This window comes from Trachinotus anak, unplaced genomic scaffold (genome assembly GCF_046630095.1).
Source record: "Trachinotus anak isolate AG129_WGS33_773 ecotype Australia unplaced genomic scaffold, CSIRO_AGI_Tana_v1 ptg000024l, whole genome shotgun sequence".
In the NCBI taxonomy this organism is placed as follows: Eukaryota; Metazoa; Chordata; class Actinopteri; order Carangiformes; family Carangidae; genus Trachinotus; species Trachinotus anak.
The window spans coordinates 2,691,287-2,714,123 of NW_027273875.1; the positions used below are offsets into that span (position 1 = coordinate 2,691,287).

Below are 22,837 nucleotides of genomic sequence, written 5' to 3' on the forward strand. Positions count from 1 at the left end.
TCAGCTTGTATTTTGCAGACTTATTATGGAGCATTACTGGGGGGTAGAGACAGACACATGATATCGAAGCTTGTAGGATTGTTTCTCTCCTCTGAAATGCACAGTGGTAAAATACTGTATTGGAGCTTATGTCAAATGATGAACACCATGTGACCAATGATGTCTTATTCAAACAACACTGGCTTCATTCAGTCAGTCTGACAGTTTTAAAGTTTTGCAACTAAACATGTGATAGGTAGATTTGTTGGATAAAAATAGAGCAGACCAACTAAAAATTGTGGCATAGAAAGACATAATCATAATTAAGAAAAATTTAATGATGAAGGTTCCATAAATATCAACCATGGATAAGCATTTGCACAGTTGATGCTGGGACTATATTGCATTAATAAATTACATTAATATTTAATCTCAGTAAAAATGATGCATATCTTTATATCTTTTTTGGACAATGTATTTACTAATTATTTTACTGTAACCTATTGCACAATATTGTCAACATTTTAATGCAGCATCTCCGTACAAAAGTATAGCAGATGCTTCAGCTTCAGCCTTGAGAGGCTGCCATAAGTGTGAGCCCCCAGATTTCACTGTGCTCACTATATTTTTTTTATTTTGTTTAACTGTTATTTTACCAGGCAAGACATATAAAAATTTCTTTTTCACAATGGCAGCCTGGCAAGCGCCAAAAGACTGACTAAATAAAGCAAATAGATGTAAAACATATCATTAAATAACCATAAGCAGGCCCTTAAAAGCAGTAACTGAGCTTCAAATCTGTCTTCAGCACAAACATAAGGAAAGTTCCATAGCTTCATAAGGCTTTGTCTGCCCATCTGACTTCCAAAAACTTAATTAAATGTAATTAATTAAGAGTTACAAAATTGTTAAGACTTTCTATGTGTTTCTATTCCATTAAAAAGAAAGTATTTCCTCATCTTTTAGATCTATCAGATCTGTCCCTTGTGCTGAAGATGTTGGGTAAATATGCTATCACCACCGGTTCCTCCTTGATGTTCACCTACACAGCAGAGCTTTACCCAACAGTGCTCAGGAACACAGCGACAGGGATATGCACCACTGTTTCAAGAGTGGGATGCTGCCTTACACCAATTTTGTTAAAGCTGAGTGAGTAAACTGAGTTTAGATTTTAAAAAATGACATTTGTTATAAATTGTGTTTTGTTTTTTATTAATCAGCTACTTTTACATCAGATTTCATCTCATTGCACAGAGGACCAAGTCTTTCCTCCCATCTAACTGCCCCTTCTCCTTTTTAGGTCTATACTCTAAATACCTTCCTTATATAATTATGGGGACTCTGGCTGTAGTATCCGCCTTTGCTACTCTCTTCCTTCCAGAGAGTTTTGGACGCCCTCTTCCAGAAACTATTCAACAGATGCATAAAAGAGAAAGGTATTCTGCTTATGAAATACAGTTTCCTTACGAATCCTCTCCTGTGCCAAACTCATCTCTATATACTAAATTATAATAGATGGTTTATGTATTTAATTGCAACAGGATAGTTTTGACGTGAAACTGAATTCACATTCTAAAGTAATTTTACTTTCTCTTACACTATTAGATTTTACCTATTTATTTAGCATCCCAAATTAAGTTGACTGTGTACTGCTTTAGTATTTAGAACTCTTTGGCACAATATAATTATCTTACCAGTGAAACTGCTTTTGCACAGTGTGCCATTATACGTATACAGTCCAGTATACAAGTCCAATATTCACAGTGGGAAAAAACATAACAGCACAATAGATTTAAAAAAATCTGCTTCATCTTTATCGACTTTATATAATATTTAGTGTGTCCCAGTAGTTACAGATCTTTGAATTAGAGTGAAACTGACAAAATGATTTTCATATGGAATATAATGAGACATATTGGTAAATGGAATATGAAAAATGTAATTTAAAACTCTGTAAACAGATTTTACAATTTCTTTTAAAAATAGAATAGTCTCAAAGAAAAGCTCTGATAAACCCACTGTACACTTCCTATCCAATGACAAACAGCAGACAAAGCCTAGCTTGTGATCATAGTGGTGCATTTAGCGGCTAAAGAGATAAATATTTCCCTCAGGAGCTGGTAAAGACCAAAAACAGAGCTAAAAGAGAGCAAATATTGGACTTTTATTTGCCAGAAATACAGTATGAATGATATGAATGGTATTGTCACTCTGCTGCTGCTGGATATCCTACTTGCTTAGCTCACCATATTAATTAAACATGTAATGATATGTCAGTGTTGGCCAGAAAGATCAGTTTTTGAAGAAATTATCTTTATTATTTGACCTTTATTATATTTAAGTGGGTAAGATCACAGACCTTGGGCCTCATGTACAAAGCCTTGTATAGGATTCATACTGAAACTTAACGAACACACACAATTCAGGTGTATGAAACTGTGCACACACAGGATTCCATGCACATTTTCTTTGTGCATCTGAACTGATGTGAAATTGAGCGCATATGCACAAACACCACGCTGCACCCTCTCACTGCCCTAAATTTAATATGCTAATGACTTTTAATGCCTGGACTACCTCGCTCTTCAGAATCAGAAACAATTGCAAAATCAGGTGGTATGTAACCAAAAGGAGACATTTCACCAAGTTGCAAGGTCTGGTGCAGAAAAAAAAGATTTTATTTAGCATCTGTCCGCCGTCATTAATAATGAGAGAAAACAAATGGAGGGGGAGAGTGTGGCAGAGGCTGTAAATGTGATGGGGTCGTGACATGACATGACATGCTAGTTTATGCATGTTCTGTTGGTTGAAATGATTAAAATATAATGTGAAATACTACTGTAAACTATTTTAGTCATTTCAACCAACAGAACTTGCATAAACTACAAGAAAACTATTTACAAGCAACCATAGGCGTCTTTAGGGCTGGGTGTGTTATGAATAGCCATGGATCTCAAATATTTATTTATTTATTTGATGCAAAAATAAGAAAATAATAGTCCAGAATCTTTTCAATAGTCATTCCGATTATGCATTAAAGCCCTTGAAAATAACGTGATATTGTTGATCAAAAATGGAAGTAGCCCATATTTTGGGTCCTCTGTGTCATTCAAGCAGCAGATTGACTGTACACTATTTGGCACGTGCACATTTAGTGTGAGAGCGAGTGAGGGGAGACAGAGAGAGCTCGCAGTAGTCACATGGCTGTTGTTGGCATCTGGTGGTAGCTAATGAGCTAAGGCTGTGGGTGTAAGAAGTTGTAAGGTACACCTTACATGTTATTATAGCTATCTAACGGCACAGTTTGAGAACCGCTAGTCTAGCTAGTCTCCACTCACTTATATTAACGTGGAACATGAGCTAAGCATAGAAAGAAAGTGGGATGACCTCACTCTGCCTTTGTAGAATCCAACTGTAAAGACTTTAATTCATTTTATTTAAAGCATCAGCTGATCTGGAGATGTATTCTAACCTTCGTTACTTGCAATGGCAAGTAGAAATGTCAAGCTAGCAACAGGTCATTACAACAGCAGGTTAGGCTGCTAATCTCTTTTTATTATAACGATTCTACTCAGCGAGTGTCACTTTTAATCATTTGGAAAACACTACACATTATACATTTGTGTTTTTCTATTCCAAGATGTGTGTGTGTATTCAAAATATGCCAAGATGATTTAAGAGGTTAGGCTACCATGTTATGTTCCTTGTTCTTAGTGTAAGCCTATTAATGACTAGTGGACATTTGAGGACACTACACACACACTACACTAGTTTGTGTGTGTGTGCCCACAATAAGCAATTAATAATCATAATAATACCTTTATTTGTATAGCATATCATGGTAATAAAAATAAAATAAAATGTAGTTCAAAACATTTCATACAGGGGGAATAAAAGAGAGTGAAATTGAAGGTGTAAAAGACAAGGTCATGCTTAAAGTAGACACCTGGCATAAAATAAATAAAATGTAGCATATAGCACAATAAAACAAAGATAGATTGTAAAAGAAGAGTGATTAGTAAAATATGTCAAATCGAAACAAGAATGTTTCTCATTATAAAAGTAGAGGTCTAAAACATGTTTACTGCTGCTTCCAGTAGTGTTGCTGCAACTGTGATATTGGTCAGTGTGTTCAAATAATTGATGGATAACAATGTATGGTGATGTTTTGGACTGGAACAGTCAGTCAATGTGTAACTCCTCGCTCTGTCCCTCTCCGAAGCCTCAGCACACAGGAGGATTGCACTAGGAAAACTGAAACAGCTGATAAATCATTCATCATGGGCCAAAACAATCAACGTGGTTTTTAATACCCGTTCCTTTCTAATTCTGTGTTTCGCATAGATATAATAATCAAAGCTGCTATTGTTATTAGGGCATGCATGGCATCCTTTTGTGCATGCTTTTATGTCCACTTGTTTAAATACATAAACAATGTGTTACTGTTTACAATAAGGCCCTTGTGTCTATGCTGTGTAAATTAATTTGAGGAGTAGTTGTTTTCACATGCATACAAACAGTCTCATAAAACAGTTCCTAATATCACCTCAAAGTGTCAGCAGTTGACGAAACCATTACCGTGTGTACGCCAGGCATGAAGCTGGCGTAGAGAAACGCAAATTCTTATGTTCATTTCACTATTGATGTACTCAACCATGAGTGTGAAACATGGTGTATGTTTTTGTGTGTATGCAGCGTTTGTACATGAGGCCCCTTGACCGTTCTTGATCTAATAGTTGTCCCATTAAAATGTGTACAAAACATGTTCTAAGTGGATATGATAATGTGACATGAGCCACTTGATGAACGCAGCTGCTTGTGATGATGCTAATGAAAATTGAAGGCAGCAAAAAAGAAAAACTAAAGTAGTATTTATACTTTTCTTATCCTAGTTGCAGAACATTACAACAAATATAAACAAATACTTGTCTTTTCCTTATTACAGGATAAAGTGTCCATGCATCGGTAGAAAAGGAACCCTGGTACCCACAGAGCACCTGGGCAGTTCACTATGATTATCTGGAAGATTACTGATGTACAGTAGGTGAGATGTTGTGTACCACATAGCAGGGCTGAGCCCTTACCACAGGAGTCTGGGTTTGAATCCAGCTTGGGCCTTTTGCTGCTGGTAATGCCTCTCTCCGCCTTTCTGTCTTACTGCTTAAACATGTGTCATTACCATTGTTTACAGTTACTACTATTTGAATATTTGTTGTCTTGTTTTTTTTTGTTTGTTTGTTTTTTTGTTTAAGAAATTCATCAAAAATAAACCTATTCTTTTCAATTTGATACATTTGGAAACTATGTCTATTGTGAAATTAAATCCCGAGTCATACATGAATTTTTTTCAAGAATTTCTTGTTTTTGTGATTTAAAAACGGAAAAAAAGCCTGTTGGTTTGGTTACATTTCTTTTTTTGGTGGTGGGGTGGGTGGGGGGGTGTTGTGCCTTTATTATCGAACATTGGAGACTGACAGGAAAAGGGGTAGAGAGAGGGGAATGACATGCAGGAAAGAGTCGGGGCGGTCGGGAGTCAAACCAGCAACTGCCTGCTAAGAGCATCTTGCGCTCATGTGGTACATGCCCCAACCACTCACTACCGGGCTGCTCCAATATATTTTTAAAAAGCTGGTTATATTTTTTAAGTTTTCAAGTAAACACTTCAAAGTTCATATGTTTGTTGATCAAATCAAATTGTAATTTTTTATCTCTACTTTTGTAATCTATAACCCAACAGTGACAATAAAAAAAAGAAAGAAAAATAAAAAACAGAGAATTTGAAAACAGGTATTTTCTTTCATTTTCCTGAACGGAAACACGTTTCTGTTACAGTTAGCATAAGGGTCAGTTTGTGGTCAAATATGAATTTAAATATTGCAATTATTTGTTTTATGCAAATAACATCAATAACATTTATTTTATTCCTGACAGCTATGGCTATATTATGATTTACTGCCTAATTCACAGAAGTTAACACTTGCACTGCACGTCAAAACTCACTTTTAAGACCATGTGGAACACCAATCAAGAAAACTGAAGGGAAAAATTGGATTTTAGTACAGAAACTAATCATGTTTATCTTCTGCAAGTCCCAAGAGAGTTATGCAATTCCGTTTTATCTGCACTTGATTATGTTGATATTATTTCACTGGAACATTTTAAAAGGTTGCACTTGCCTTATTTTGCTCCTGCTTTTCTTACATGTGAAAATGTGTAATGTACTGTATGTCTGTGAATTATCTGTACATCTGTCTGTTCTTAAACTGTATGTTCATTTGTTATACACAGGTCTTTGTTGTAGTGCTGACATAGAGTCAGTAATAATGACTAATAATTGAGTGCTGCAGCTTGTTTAATCATTCTAGCATGAATATTCAGTTCGACCTGGTGTGCCACTGACATCCACAGTTTACTTCCTGGGAGTTCTTGTGGGATCCGTCTTTTCAGGACAGCTCTTAGACAGGTACTGAAAACACCAGCACCGTGTGATATACACTGAACACTATGCCACTCATTTTAGGTCATGAAAAAAAATGGTCATTTGATATTTAGAGTGTGATTTTTTTATATAGCATTTTTGTCAGTACTATACGAGGAGTTCCTGTTGGATCCTTCTTGTCAGAACAACTTTGACAGTACAAAAACACCATCTCAATATGAAATGATCAACACAGTGCTAAGAAAAATTACTTTTGAACTTGCTAATTCTCTTTTTAATTTACCTCAATTTACTTGGCTGCTTTATAGTTCTTGTACAGTGTAAAATTATATTTTATAGCGATGCATCGTTTTGAATAATGAGCAATATAAAAGTACAATTGTTTATCTTGTTTCTTCTCATTTATTACCTTTGCACTTATTTGTATTTCTCTCTCTCTCTCTTTGTGCAGGCACTGAAACCTTGGTTGGCAGTGTGGGGGTCATGTTTTCATCTATGGGTGTAACTCTGGGCTTTGCCTTTGGCTACATGATGCTGCCTCTCTTCACATACTTTTTAAGAGACTGGTTCTCTCTCCTGTTGGCTGCGTCTCTGCCTGGCTGCTCTACCTGCCCCTCTGGTGGTAGGTTACTTTAATTACAAAAAAATGTATTTATGTTAATTTTACCTTACATTGCACCATGAATGTCATAATCTTTGGCTCTTACTTGGCTCTTTATCTATAGGAATATTATAACTTGTATGCACCCTCTCACCGCAGTATTTTATCTGATCCAGCTGAACATCTCCGTGTCGAATACTGAGGCAGGCTCGTCCCAGAGTCTCCTCAATGGCTGCTCTCTCAGGGACAACTGGAGGAGGCTGAGGCCATAATTAGAGACGCTGCTAAGAACAACAAAGTTGAGGCACCACAGGTCATCTTTTGTGGTTATATTACACATGTAAGTTGGCTTTGACTTAAATCTTGCAGGTATTGACACAGGACTAAATTTGTACAAGGAACATAAATGTCTACCAATTTGCCAGGCACTGCATCCCAATAGTTGTCAAAACATTTCACGATTGCTAAAATCGCCAAAGACAAAGGATTTGTCTGTGGAGCATTTATGTCTGTACAAAATTGCATAGCAGCCCATACTGTCACCATAGCATAGCTAAAACACAACAAACTGTTGGTGAGACTGAGTTTTTGTATTTTGCAGGCAGATAAGACAGAGACACACCTGAAGGAGCATTACAATGTCGTCAGGCTGCTGAGGACCAGAAACATCAGAAAAACAACTGTCATTCTGTGCGTGGTGTGGTAAGGATCCAGTCTGAGCAATTAGTATACACAAGCAATTACATTTAAGCATTACTCATAGTTACACATTCACATTTACGTGTGTCTTAATTCCGCGTAGCTGCACATGTACAGTCGAGGATGTGCACAGGTGCTATTTGGAACTCATTCAGTGCATGTTTTAGTTCATATTCTAGAAAATCAACTTCATTCAACTGGTGTGTGTGTAACCACTAGATATGAAGGGATAGATTAGATGCCAATAAAGAAATAATACACCAATATCTGTAAACAAGGCTCTTTGAGGAGGATGATGAGTAAAACACAACCACTGCTCTGTGCAATAACATTTGTTTTACCCACAAAACCTGCTGCTGTAGCTACTTCTCTTGTGGAGAGGGTAGTTGGTATTCTCCAAGATGGCTGCATCTTACAGTCCATGCTTCTCCCCACAACAGTCCTGAGTGATTCCAGACTCCTCCCAAGCACAGGCAGAGGCTAGCAATTTTTAACCAGCTGCCTGTTAATATGTAGCTTTAATGGGCCATGTTTCAGTAATTGTTTCAAATTTGTTCGACCTAGTCTTGTTTTCTAACTGTGTGGTTTCATCCTACAATCAAAACATGTGGGTCAGTTGTGGGTTTTAAATAGTTAACAGGCGGAAAAATGAATTTAATGACTTGAAATCAAAACCTCTCAAGAAAAATATTATGTTTTGAGAATGCAACAACCAAAACACTGTAAGACAATCATGACGCCGTTATGAATGAATGAATGTATTTCATGTTTAACTTTGTGTTAGTCCTCTCTTGTAGTCCACCTGCGGCTACTAAAAAAAAGGTGTAAAATAAATTTGCTCTAGACAGGCCCAGCTGATACTGGGTGTTCAGACATGACAATGGCAACAGAAACAGAAAATGTTGCATATTAGTCTTTAAGTGTAACAGTCAAAACCATGTATATCTTCATCATCATCATCATAATGACAGTTTGTCTTTTGCTTAAGATGCCTATTCATCACTAGAGAAGAGCGCTCAAAACCTCTGGTGATTTCTGAAAGTCACTTCTTTTCAACTCAAACTTAACTTACATAAATGAGATAAAATTTAAAACAATAAAAAAAATATTCTTATTCATAGCTAACATTTACTGATTTTACTATTCAAAATTGTTTTTATGTTGACTTAACGCTATAGCACATTGTGGTGTTCTATGGTGTTTTGTTTTGGTGTTTGAAGTTGTCTGCAATATTTTACTATCCTAATTTACAAATACATCATGGTAAAATCCAATAAAACAACACCATGTAAAATGGCGTGCAGCCATTACATGCTTTCTTTAGTTAAATACTCCACTCAAGTCTCACAAAGGTTGTGTTTATTACAGAACTGTTAGATTGCATTAAAATGTACAGGACTTTCTACCTTTCAGGTCACTCTGCATGTTATCTTCGTGTTAAAGGTGAAACAAAAGTTGTAGTTGCAGTACCATTAGACCCTAAATGTGGCCGCTGGTTCCAATTAACTTAATACCAGAATATTAGACACTTTCTTCTACATATATGCACTGTTAATTTTACTTATTCAAAGTTGCACTATTTTTATAATTTACCACTGTTAAGGGCAGTATTATGTAAGTATGGTAACAGCTGCATTGGTTCACTCTTCATTGGACAGTATTGTGACTCTGTCTTCGAGAAAACATACCAGGTTTGTGGAGATATTTTAAGGCACTATCATATGTTATATGTACATATATGAAGTTGCATAATTTCACAATCCAATGACAAAAAATTATCCTTTGAGTTATACCTGACAGAGATTTGATGTCTGCCCAGCTATTCTCCTGAAGCTGGATATCAGTGCTACTCCTTGTTCAAGGGACAACTGGAGACTTCCTCTCCCCTTCATTTTCTCCTTCATCAGTGTGTGTGGCCACATAAGACTTCTTCTGACAACATCTAGAGTAATAAACAGCGATAAAGTTGCAGTCATGATTCACAGACTACACAGAGCAGTTCAACCTTGTGGTTGAACAAGGCGAGCACGTAAAGCCTGGCCCAAAATAGGATCATTTTTTAAAAATGTATCTGATACACTGTCTAATGTACAAAAATATAACAAAAAATTTTAACTAATGACCACTTCAGATCTATAATAACCCGAGTCTCTAGGAAATGTAATGACAGGGTAGTCTTACCCAGGGAAGGGCTGCATGTGAGTGATGGTGTCAGGCAGAGGCATTCCATAGCTCTCAGGCAGCAGGAGACTCAGCAACCCCGCCAGAGTTGTAAGACTTCCCATGAGTATGTAAGGCAGTGAAATCGAATAGCTTCCTGTGGCAACACAGCAGAGGAAGAGACACTAAAAAACAACTCTGACTACAATGGTACTACAGAGCAGTTAAAAACAAAAACACAAAAGGTGGAGACTTAAAAAAATCAGTATCACGCATCAGTTAACCCAACCCACTAAATCTTCACTGAAACTAAACTGCCTTCTAAACTAGGCTGGTTCATCCAAACTGAGTGCTAATCAAGCCTGCTTTTATGTTTTTGTGCTAGTGACATTTGTTCTTGTTCTGTTTTTGGAGAGGATCCAGCCTTGTGTTGGCATTTTGTTTCTAATAGTGTTTAGTATGAGTCAGTAGTGGAGGGGGACTGCTTTTCTTGACACTTCATCCACATCTGATGAATGGTTAAGATGGGACAAATGAGACCCATGGAGAATTTAAAAATGTATTTTTCACATACATGAAAACAACACAGAGGTATCTTTTTTGTTCTTCTTTGTGTTTCTTTGTGTGAGTTTGATGAAAAGGGGAAATGCAGAGGTAGAAAATGAACACTCCACAGCCCCTGTCTCCACAGTAGACGAATGTTTGCTGGGTGTTTCTTTGTGCTTTAGAACATAACCACCTTGAAGTCACCGTATGACAGGAAGGAAGGTCCTGGGTTTGAGTCCAAGCGACCCAGCTGTCTGGGGCTTTTCTGAGTTTTCAGGTCCTCTGTGTTTTGGGTGCTGCAGTTTCCTCCCACAGTACAAAGCCAAGAACAGTGAATTGGGATTTCTAAATCTTTTCTTAAGCATGACTGTGAGTGTCCAAGTGCATTATCCCTGTAACAGAGGAGCCAGTCTTACACAACCCTGAGTAGGATGAGTGGTGTAGATTATGGATGGATGGACAATTTACAACTTGAAACACATCCATGTAGTGTTTTGAGGAAATCAAAGTATTCCAGTAACTTGAAGGGAATGAGGATAATAGGATCAACAGATAGCTGAGTGATGCATTTAATGTGCTTTAGGCAGATGTAAGATCCTCCTTACTTAAGTAAATGAAGTATGGAGCAATGATGCTGCCTATTCTGGAGGCCATGGAGCAGGTGCCAAGAGCTGTATTCCTTAGTACAGTTGGGTAGAGTTCTGCTGTGTAGGCGTACACGATGGCAAATGTTGTTGTCACTGCAAACTTCCCTGTCATCTCGAGTGTTATGGCAAAATAAATCAGGTCTAGAGGAAATAAAATTTTAAATCGTTAAATGTTACATGTGAGTTAGTGAATAAATTGACAATTCAAACAATAGTTCAAACAAATTTTCCCTGGATTAAAATGAAAACATCTCAGATTAAGTGTATATCTGTATGTCTTTATCTGCTTGCATGTGACGAAGAAAATAAACCTTATTTTTCTGTCTATATAATGATAAAATGATGATATGTAATGATCTTACATTAAAGAACAAATGAAAAATTGCAGAAATTAAAGCTATATTAATGTAGCGTTAAACTGTTGTCCATTGAAGTGCCATACTTGCTGGTATGAACTGTATCAAGAGTAGAAACAATCCTCCCATGAAGAGGGTTGAGAAGAGACTCATTCGTCTGGAACACCAGCGAAACAAAAGCCATGACAAAGTGTAGGCTGGAATCTCTACCAGCGCTGACAGGAAACAGTTGAAGTACGCGTTGCCATGAAGGTTCGCCGTGTTCAGGGAAAGTGCAAAGTAGGCAATAGTCACGGTGTTCCTGTGGGGATAATTATTAATCATACATAACAGTCTTGGTGGTGTTTATCACCCTGTACAGCTGAATGGCATGGCACTACAGCACTTTCAGAAAATAAAGTCAGTAAGTCCTTCAAGAGCAGCAAAAAATGACATGGAAATTAGAAGCTTAGCCACCTGCTGTGATTAGTTTATGACTTTTTAGTGTTAGACTAAATGGAATTGTTTCTAAATCAAAGAAAAATGAAGCTGCACCTGTTTTCAGACTCAGCAAGGAAGTGAGTGCAGGAAGGATACAGGCATACTGTGCAGTTACATAAAACCTGATTTTGATCTTAGTTGCAGGCTTCACAGCACCCGACAGATCATTATTTGTTGTTACTGAGATGGGCTGACATGTGGTTGAAGTGAGACCTGTGAGGGCTAAAACTGTGTGTGTGTATGTGTGTGTGTGCATGTGCGTGTATGTGTAACAGCATGTGTATATGTCTATATATGAGTGCTTAGGTGTGTTTGTTTGTGTGCGTGCGCATATGTGTGTGTGTAGTTGAGCATGCAGGGTCACTGTACTGAATGTGGAGGTCAGATGGGACAGCAGGGACTCACCAGACCAGCCACAGCGTGACAGAGATCCAGCGGATGTTTCGAGAACGTAGCAGGTCACAGATGTTGTGGGCTGGCGTCTTCTCAGACCGATTTTCTTTCTGTGGGGCAGCAGAGCACGTGGAACAACAGACACTTAACAAGCAGAGCCATCAGTCTGGAAATAATTTCATTACAGAGAACAATAAGATGGCATGGCCACTTGGTGAGTGAACACATGCATGTGCACAAGTTCACACATACAGTTACCAAACATGAGGACTAGAAATTAAGGTAGAAGTCTGATATGAAATGACAAAATGAGGTAGCAAAAATACTTAATAACTAGTAATGTGTTTTTATCCCTCTGTAGTGTTCATTTTTATCATACTATTAATTTTTCAGTGCTGCTGCATGTACATAATTGGTTATATTTGTAAGATATTCATACATCAATCCTTCCTAACCAACAAGTATGCTAACAACTTTCGCAACTTCCTGAATCTCATGACTCTGGATTTTGCTATTTTCAGTGGAAAACAACAGAGAATTCAGCCTGTAGCTTTATCGAATGTTTTTTTTTTTTTTTTTAATTACCAACTCCACACAAACACAAGGGTGATAGCAGTACCATCTCATCCAGTTCCCACCAGTAAGAGGCAAAACAAATGTTAGTGGTACAAACTGAAATGTTTATTTTGTTCTATGTATATCAACAACATAAAAATGTTCCTGCATAACAATATAGGACATGTATACATAAACATAAACATAAAACTTGACTGTTATGCCCTTGTGCTACTAAATTATGTTTCTAAAACATTTATTATGAATTTTACCACTATCACTTTCTGACCCATGCAGAGGTCCCTTGTCAGTTTCCAAGGTGGACAGTGCAGGACAAAGTGTCTACACAGAGGAAAGGTTGTCAGAGGCAGTTCACAGCTTAAAGGTGTGAGTAATTGAGGCCTTCTGGGTGAAAGAATAAAATGTGCAGAAAAACCGTACAAAACAATGAGCGCCCTTAAAGGAATATCATCTCCCAGTTGTATGGTCTGGTTAATGGCTTAGGTATATCGGTTATAGCTGAAGTATTGTGCATTCAGTTGAGTAGAATTCATTGTCATTCCCCATGGCCTTGGTGATAAATTATGAAGTGATGATGTTTCTTTTTTGCGAATTTTGTGTGGTGACATTGATTTGGTCTGTATTTTTGAGACTCAGTTCACTGACAGTCTTTTGAGCTTTCTTTGTAAACCTATTTTCATAGAGCAGGAGAGGGGAAAGAGCTGAGTCATTATCTTCAAGCATAGGCACAGTAATTTTAGTTGGTCAAATTTACAAGAAATACTGATATATGTAAAAATGATCATGTGTCATATACTGTAAAACACAAACACTACTATGATAAACTAAACTGATAGTCACTTGAGGCTATCTGAAAAGATAGGTTTAACTCCACAGTCCCTGAGTTCAACAACTCAGGGAAGACTACAGTAACAACTTGTACTGACTTAAATATTGTACTCCTCCATCTGGTCATGGCAGCCATGAGTTCCCTGCAGCTTGGTGTTTATGCACTCATATGAGCCAGTTTTTCACTGAGATCTCACCTGCGAAGGACTAAAGATGACAGACGGGGGTTCAATTTTGTTCCTCTTAGCAGCATCCCTCACTATGGCCTCAGCCTCTTCTACTCTTCCCTGAGAAAGCAGCCACCGAGGTGACTCTGGGATGTACCTGCGTCATTACACAACAGTGTGGACAGTGAGAGAGAGCGTCAATCACCTGGAAAAGAGGAAAACACACTTTACAGCAAAAATTTGATTGATGCTTCTCTTTTTCTTCATGTTGATTCCTTGTAATTCTAAATTGAACACCTCCATAAAAGTAAAACCTACCTAACACTAGTCTTCATAAAGTGGGCATGAGCAGATTATTATTGATTAATCTGCCAATTATTTTGTTCATTTAGTCTTCAAAATTTTAAGAAAGCAATGATTGTAATAACTGTATCAAAAGTATTTTATCAGACCAACAGTCCAAAACCCTGAAGATAGTTCATCCATCCAGCCATCTATTTTCAATCACTTAATCCAGGGTCAGGTCAACGTCGCAGTGGCAGCGGGTCAAGCAAAACATCCCTCTAGCAACATTTTCAGATCTTGAGGTGTTCCCAGGCCAGATGCAAGATATAATCTCTCCAGCACATTTTGTGCCCAAAAGACCTCTACTGGACAAGGAGGCATCTTAATCAGATGCCCAAACACCATAACTGGCTCCTTTCGACAGAAAAGTGCAACGGCTCTACTCCAAAGTCCCTCCATATGTCCGAGCTCCGCACTCTATCTCTAGGGTTAAGCAAAGCCACCCTGGGGGGGAAAAACTAATCTCGGTCACTTGTATCCACAATCTCATGACCATAGGTGAGGATAGGAACATCGATCAACTGATAAATCAAACCCCCACCCCCAACCCCCACCCCCACCAGTGCAGGCTGAAGGTCCTAATTTGATGAAGCCAATGGGACCAATTCATCTGCAAATAGCAAGGATTCAATTCTGTGTCCAAACCAAACACAATCCCATCTCCCACCTACGGAACATCAAGGCTGTGCCTTGATATCCTGTCCATGAAAATCACAAACAGGATTAGTGATAAGGGACAACCCTGGAGGCCAACACCCAGTGGAAACATGTTTGACTTTCTGAGAATGTGGCCACAACTCTTGCTTTGGTAATACAAGGACTGGAATGCTCACAGCAACAGACCAGGAACCCCATATTACCACAGCACCCCCCACGTGATCTCCCACAGGACTCAGTCACAAGCCCTCTCCAAGTCCACAAACCACATTATAGACTGAAAGGGCAAATTCCCATGAGCCCTCAAGTCCTCCTGGGCTTTTGCGTCCTGCCCAGATGCACCGATTTTGGCCTGCCGGTACCTATCTGCTGCTTCAAGAAACCCCTGGGTCAGCCAGTTGCAAAAAGGCTTCCTCTTCAGCTTGATGGCTTCCCTTATCACCGGTGTCCATCAGCGCATTGTTGGTTTACCACCACAACAGATGACTCTCTGACCACAACTCCTGACAGCTACATTTAAAATACAGGCTTTGAACATGGCCCACTCAAACTCAGCGTCCCCAGTGCATGTAAAGTTCTTCCGGAGGTGGGAGTTGAAGACCTCACAGACAGGTGTCTCAGCCAGGCCTTCCCAGCTCATTCTCACTATACATATGTGTTTACTAGGTCTGGTCCATAGACTGTATATGAAAATGGACGTAGACTCCAGGTCTGAAAAGTAAGGCAGATGCAGAAGTTGCTTAAATCTGCATTTTGTATAATGACCATCAGGGGTGACTGGACTTGTTTGCAAAGAAGTCAGATTGTCCAGCTAACACAAAACAAACCTGCTTGTGCACATGCATCTGTTGCTGGTTGATGCCACAGTACCTAAAGTGAATCTACAGTAATTAACCATTGTAGTCGGCCACAGTTATAGTTTTTATTAGTATTTAAATAGTAATACTATGTTGCCATTTTACTGTGATTTAGCATGAAACCAGGAACCACTTCATCTCCAACCGTGACGACTGAGCCAACATATAGATTAAACAAAGCTTTGATGTGAAGTATTTGCCTCGATGACTTTTATTAATCTTGGTCTGGTCATCCTGGTCATCATTACCCACATTAGCGTTCAATTCCTCCAAGAGAACTGTAGAGTCTCCAGGTGGTGCCGCTTTCAGTATCTGACCCATAGATTTCCAAGAAGGCCAGAGTTTTCAAACTGCTGTTGGGCGCACAAACAACAGTCAGTCTTCCCCCTTTCAAAACAGCGGCACTCAGCCGGAGACCCATGAGTATCCCCACACCCACCCAGTACCTCTCACCCTGGGCAACTCTGGAAAGGATAGAGTTCAGCCCCTCTCCAGGAGTTTGGTTCTAGAGCCAGAGCTGTTTGAGGAATTAAGCCCAACTATATCTAGTTAGTACCACTCCACCTCAAAGATATGGGAATGATCAAGACACTGGAAAATTCTTTGGCACTGCCACAGGCCCTCTATACACCAGTCTGTGTTGCAGCAAAGCATTATCAAGTAACAACATAGCTGGCAAAATATATAACATCACCTATAAAAACCCACACAGACACACACAAGCAAGCACACACCTACCTACCACCAGAGAGGCAAACAAAGGAAGCCAGGCAGGGTGAGGCTTAGGAGAAGCATCCTCCAGTCTCTGATGAAAAAAGCCAACACTGGCAGCAGCATGTAGCCCACAGCAAAGAACAGACTCACACCCGCAGTGGAGAAAATTGTCCGCACACGTGGGCCCAAAATCTCTGTTCCTTGACACAAAAGAAAAAAGGGGGGAATGTCAAAGTTTTCTGCATTATCATGAACAAGTTAGTGACTAAATAATTATGAGAATCAATGAGTATAGGGGAAAAAGTACCTAACACAAATGCAGACACATAATTGGAGATTTGTCCCAGCCCGACAACAAAGAACACAGCACAGAAAATGACCCAGGATGGAGAAAAGACCTGGATGAGTGTGAACACTGTCTGGACTGCAATGGTAACAAACATCACTATTTTCCTCCCATACCTGAAAAGGACATAAAGCACAGGTAAATCACCCATAAAGAATTATCAGTCATGTCTTCAGTTGTAGTGCGCCTACTAGGCTCCTCTGGCTCATTGTTAAGGTTTTATGGTACACTGACAGTATAGTTCACTCTAACCTGTCTATCATTAACCCTGTCCACCACCAAATGGCAAAGTCAGGGACTAGCTGGTGAAGAAAATTAAACATATAGAAGCTAAAGAGCCACATTTTTCTTTCCAGAGTTGGTCTAGACAAACCACAGCTAAAAAGAGAATGAACATTAGACTTGTATTCATTGAGTGGCCGGAAACATGACTGCAATGTTGCTCTGTGTCTGCTGGATGTGTAAGGGGGTGACTTATGGCAAGTTATCTATATCAACTATATATGGTGATATGTCAAGCATGTGTGTCTGTTAGCTCATTTAGAAAAGCTTTTGCCCCCAAGTTGTCAAAAATCACAGACTGTACTCAAACAATATTGTCAGGCTCATGATGGACAAATGTAATATAAAAGATCAGAATGAATGCAGCAAAACCAGAGATATCATCTTTTTTATTTCACATGTCCTACTTCCTCATTAAAACCTGGCACCTACAACAGCCACAATGCGACTTGACAGCAGTTACTGTAGACTTGAGCTGCTAGTGCCAAGCAGAAATGATTGTTGGCTAAAGAGGTCTGTTCAGCTCAGTTCTTTTTTTTTTCTTTAATATTTCTTACAGCACTTTAGGTAACTGATCAGATGCAGCTCCATCTGCAGCCACAGAAGATTTTATAAAAGTTTTTTTCACATATACAGTAGGACTTACAAAAACCTGTAAACAGACTTTGAAAAGAATGCAGAATCAGTTCCCTTTCAACAGGCCCACAAGATCTTTGAAAATTTGAAAACTGTATGCTGTTTGATTTTTCTGGCCAGCAACAGCCAGGGCCAGTGGTATTATGTTTTGGGTTGTCTGGGTTACACTTTGACAGAACTTCCTCAAATTTGGGACAAATTCACTTGGACTCAAGGATGACTTTAGATTTTGGTGCGTCACAGTGACCTCAAGTTCTTGTGAATGCATTATATCAGGAATGCCCAGAGGGAGTTTCATTACATCTGGCACAAATATTCACTTGGACTCAAGGATGAACTGAATAGAATTTCGTGGTCAAAGTTCAAGGTTACTGTGACCTTACCCACATATTCATACACTAAGAATGACACATTTTAACTGAAATGTTTATAAGGATATAATGAAGTGATGCCAATTTACATTAATGGTCTACTTCGCTGTGACATCATAATGTTCTGCAAAAACACCTTGGATAGTATTCATTGCTGTAACTCAGAAAGGGTGTGACTGTATTTCCTGCAACTTGGCTGTTTGGCAGAGGCATACAACTGCAAAGCGGTAATTTAGGTTACATCTTGATTTTACAAATTACATAATGCATTTCTTTATCCCGTACTGTGTGAAATTCTGCTTCTGCTTTCACCTGTACTTCAAGTTCTACAGAAAAACGATGCAAAGAGTAGTGTTGCATATATGTTGCTGACCAGACCTGTTACCCCTAGTTGACAAGCAGACAAAGTAATAATTAATAAATAATAAATAATTTAAAAATCTAGTAGCTGATTGAAAAAGGGAGATATTTATTTCAATGTTGAGGGCTGAAAGAAGACATGCAGTTAAAGATTAAAGAGGGCAGAGTGAACTTGGGAACTTAATGATTGACACAAAATTATTGCAGTCACAAGAATGTGTTCAGTGACATGTCCATCCTGACAAAAAGGTTAAGTTAATCTTCTGTTTATCACCTGTCAGAAAGCTGTCCTGAAATGAAGGAGCCAGTCAGAACTCCACAGAAGAAGACAGAGGAGGTCAGTGGGTTCTTCCACCTGTCATCACACACCAGGTCCCACTGCAACACAAACACACTCACATGCATTATAGATCAGAGTAAAGTAGGCTACAGTAAAAGAGTTGACTCTTTAAGATGTTATTCTTTAGCAACAAAAACAGTACCATGGTTGTTTTTGTTTGTTCGTTTTTTCTTGGGCATTTTTGTTTTTGTCCCAATATCTATTCTGACATAACTTTTTAATGTAGTTTTTGTGGTCAAGAGTAATCACAGCGGGTGATTAAATCAGTCTCATCTTACTCTTAAGATCATACTTTTTGGTGGCTTTATGCTCCATAAAAAAGGTACATTTACGCAGCAACTAATTCTCTCTCATGGAAGCAACTGCAGCTTTCTCCTAATTTGGGACTTGCGCAGGTACACAAACCTCAGTTGTGATGGTGGAAATGTAAACGCTCCGGTCATATTCCCACCCGTCCAGACAGCCTTCTTTTGGCACATTTGACAGATTAACATCTACACCGGGCAGTAAACCTCTCTCCGAGAAACTAAGCATATCATCAAGTTTGTATCTGGAGCACTTGCTGGGCACCAAGGTGCCGCTGTGGCTCTCCTCCTCCAGCGGGATGCTGCTGTTCCTCCATGCGGCGGTGAGGTTGAGGTGCGCGGGAACGAGGCAGCGGTGAGGCGGCGTGTCAGCGAGAAACACAATGGCCAGGGCGGTGAAACCGTTGGGGATGACACTCAGACAAAGGAGGAAAAAGATCTGCTGCTGGAAACGTCCCCACTCGCCGAGGAAGGCGGTTTCTGCCTCGTAGTCGGTCATGCTTTAAGTCAGCGAGTGCTGGTCCTGCACAACCCAGGCGCGCAAAATAGGGCAGAGTTAACGTGGGAGACACGAATGGGCATTTGAAAAGCAGTGGTTTTGTTTCAGCTTCAAAACCATCCCACCCACCACCCGCTGCACTCACTTGGCTGTGTTACCCTAAGTTAACCATCTCTAAAGGAACAGTCCGTGATCCTACTATAGATTAAACCAAAACACTGGAAGTCTCCAAACACTGCCAGCAGGATTAACTGCCATTTTGCTACTAACTCACATTGTTATAAAATGCCACACAGTAATAAAACAGGAGTGTTTTTTTGTTTTGCTTTATAGCCTATTTATACCACAATAAACGGGGATGAAGTTTTATTGTTGCACAGATGAGAAACAAAAGGGATTTTCTATGTGGTATCATATCTCATGGTCTGCAGGAAGCTAGATATTTTCAGCGTCTTTATTTTTTGTACTGTCAAAAATAGTAGGCCTACCAAGTAATATAATGTTCTTCAGCTTCAACATAGAAAATATAGTTGTCAGTGTCAGAATGTATAATCATGAGCTGAGAGCTTGTGTCTTGAAGTCAGTAAGTATCTTACCAAAAAGATTAGGCTAACTAAGATGAGTGAGATAACACATTTATTTTTTCCCTATTAGAATTATGTGATGAAAACTCCATATCCGTCATACCATGCCTGTTTACAATTTTCATTAGTTATCTCTTTAAAGCAAATGTACAGCATGGAAACTACATGGAAAAGTAAATATAAATCAAATCAAATTTGGTTGGATAGCCTCCTATGAACTGGTATGACATAATTAATCTACCGTCCCTCATACAATATTAAACCAATGAGTGGCATTGCTATACATGTCAAGGTCTGAATAAAAAGCACTATACTCTCCCATGGTATAACTCCTTAAAGATCTCCTGTCTCAGCCTCCCAGAAGAGCAGAAACTTTCACTGGCATGTCCAGTGCCTCATTCCCTCAACGACTGATTATCATACTTCATAGCAGTGGTAGGCATATAACAGGCCGTGGGCCAAATCTGGCCCTCCAACGAAAATATTTGGCTCCTACTTAAAAGCTGAAGTCTTTAAGAATTTTGTATGATTTTTCACAAATATAGCTACCAATAACAATATAAATACAAGAGACATCTAAACCCCCCATCATGAAGAGATATTTAAACAATTCATGGTGCTGAAATGAAGTCTAAAAACTCACAAGCTGAATAATATCAGTAAATTTTTTTTTTACAGGATTTTTACAAATTTAATACATTTAGTGTTAACATCAGGACTGCCATCGTCACATTCAACCATAAATAAGGTGTAGGAAATATTTTGTACTCATGTTTGTACTAACTAACTATGATGAGTGCTTATGTTATGTTTACTTATTTTATCAAATATACAAATGATGTATGTAGGCATTTATTGTCACTTTCATTTAAAGTGTAATTTTCTGTTTTACTATATTATAAGCAGAATGAAGTTTGATACAATTTTATTTTTTGTAACCTCAAGTGTCCTCCAGGAAATGATGGAATATAGAATGGAGTAGCACTGGAATATATGATAACCAACTTTGTTATGTTTCTACCTAGGGATTATCAGACACCATTATTTTTGGTTGAGATGGTAAGTATAAAAACAAATAAAGAAACAATAGTGTAATGGTACAAAGTTCAATTAAGAAGGGTGTAACGGGATGCCTAGAATTAATCTGAACCCATCTGGCCCAGGTGCAGGCCACTGTCAATCAATTATTTTTTGCCTAATGAGTATTTATTAGACATTAGACTCATGGATACAATCTTAAACCAGTTTTATAGATTAATTTTATCCTTCACAAATTAAAGGAAACTTACAAACAAAACATACAGCAAGAACATGTTTCCACTGCGCTTATAAACACTGACCCCAATAAGCAATGCTGAAAAAAGGTGGCTCATGGATGAAACTTATGGCTAACTCCTGGTTCTTTACACCGTAGTAAATTAGAACTGAATAGAGTTTTCCAGCATCAGGCCTAGATAACACTCTTTGCACCCACTGATCAATAATGTTCCAGTCAACATTAAAATTTTCAGGCAGCAGAGAAATTGCTTTAAATTTTCTCTGTATTTGTGACAAATTCATGCTAGCATCCCACACCAGAATGACAGGCTGTTTGCAGTGTATCCTGTATTCAAAGAGCAGGATAAAATCTTCCAGTGCTAATATTATCTACATACATAAAATAGGCATAAGTATGAATTCTAACTCATGCTTGGAACAATTGTCTGTGTTCACATGTTGCTTCTGTCTATAATGGCTGCATGAGCTGACATGCCGGCATGTACAGCAGTACCTACTCCCACTATAAATAAATGATTGCACACCAATCTATAGTGATTTGTTCATTTGTTTTAATTAATAAAAGTGATTGGTCATAGAGAGAACCGCCCCTTTGTTTACAACCTGTCGAGCTAAAAAATGAAAAAATGAAAAACAATATATTTGAAAGTTTGATTGATATTCCCTGAAGGATAAATGTTGAAGAATAAATCATAAGTAACTTATGTATAAGAGCTGAAAATTCAGAATTCAAGCAATAATAAATAAAAATACAATAAAAAATATTTTATTTATAATACAAGACAAAAAAAACTATGCTCCAGTCCTAGGTACACCCACACAAAACAGGAAACAAAAACAAATTAGATACCAGACACAGACCCTTCACATATGGATGCATGTGCTGATGGCAATCATGTGCTCTCACATGTCACGTGCAGGAAATCACTTTCACAAGCACTCAGTAAAGCCTGTAACTGTGTAAATTAGTTGATGGGAGTCTTTTATTTATGCCATGTATGCCCAGGTTAATGATTACACAGACTGAGCTTTAGCTTTTTGTGAAACTGAGGAATGTGCTTACTTATGCAATGTGTGCAAAGGAAATTCAGCAATCTGTTATTTATGACCATATTTTTGAACTGTATCACATTCAGTACTAGAAAATAACAGCTTCAGAAATAGATAAATAGACAGATAGTATTATTATACACATAATTTAAAGTATATAGACAGAATTTCGGGAGACGCTTTTTGTATGCTGTGTTATATTAGTTTAGAAGTAAACTGAAGTTCAGTTGCCATGTGATTACCATAACATGGTTAAAATAAATCATTTAAGCTCATTATCCACTCATGAGAAACATGGTTCAGATGCAGTAACAAACTTCCTCCAATAATAAACCTACAGCA

At 38.4% G+C, this 22,837-nt stretch overlaps 2 protein-coding genes and 1 long non-coding RNA gene across 4 annotated transcripts in view; 2 read left to right on the forward strand and 1 right to left on the reverse strand.

Moving 5' to 3' along the window:
* The window catches only part of LOC139607954 (organic cation/carnitine transporter 2-like), a 23,841-nt gene extending 18,573 nt beyond the window's left edge, over nucleotides 1-5,268 (forward strand). For both annotated transcript variants that reach the window (XM_071461331.1, XM_071461330.1), the window contains 3 exons: nucleotides 946-1,128; nucleotides 1,280-1,415; nucleotides 4,925-5,268. In XM_071461331.1, coding sequence (XP_071317432.1) covers nucleotides 946-1,128; nucleotides 1,280-1,415; nucleotides 4,925-4,994 — 389 coding nt within the window. In that variant the 3' untranslated portion in view covers nucleotides 4,995-5,268. The remainder of the gene's footprint in view (nucleotides 1-945; nucleotides 1,129-1,279; nucleotides 1,416-4,924) is intronic.
* Nucleotides 5,269-7,224: 1,956 nt separating this feature from the next.
* LOC139608009 (uncharacterized) lies at nucleotides 7,225-12,308 on the forward strand. The gene is made up of 3 exons (XR_011684937.1): nucleotides 7,225-7,359; nucleotides 7,621-7,721; nucleotides 12,183-12,308. It is a non-coding gene; the product is annotated as an uncharacterized lncRNA (long non-coding RNA).
* Nucleotides 7,595-19,852, reverse strand: LOC139608008 (organic cation/carnitine transporter 2-like). Its single transcript, XM_071461425.1, has 10 exons — nucleotides 19,185-19,852; nucleotides 18,714-18,817; nucleotides 16,752-16,906; nucleotides 16,473-16,644; nucleotides 13,902-14,028; nucleotides 12,313-12,410; nucleotides 11,514-11,728; nucleotides 11,030-11,212; nucleotides 9,900-10,035; nucleotides 7,595-9,660 (listed from the first exon to the last, which is right to left on the reverse strand). The coding sequence occupies exons 1-10, from the start codon at nucleotides 19,581-19,583 to the stop codon at nucleotides 9,576-9,578; spliced, it is 1,674 nt and encodes a 557-aa protein (XP_071317526.1). The 5' UTR covers nucleotides 19,584-19,852; the 3' UTR covers nucleotides 7,595-9,575.
* Nucleotides 19,853-22,837: the final 2,985 nt, after the last annotated feature.

Bases quoted from the DNA above. Each gene is read 5' to 3' on its own strand.
- LOC139608008 (XM_071461425.1), bottom strand. From the start codon at position 19,583: ATGACCGACTACGAGGCAGAAACCGCCTTCCTCGGCGAGTGGGGACGT. The intron at 14,029-16,472 runs GTAGGTAGGTGT...GTAATGACGCAG, and splicing joins CTTTGTTTGCCTCTCTGGTG to GTACATCCCAGAGTCACCTC. The intron at 12,411-13,901 runs GTGAGATCTCAG...GCTGCCCCACAG, and splicing joins TCATCTTTAGTCCTTCGCAG to AAAGAAAATCGGTCTGAGAA.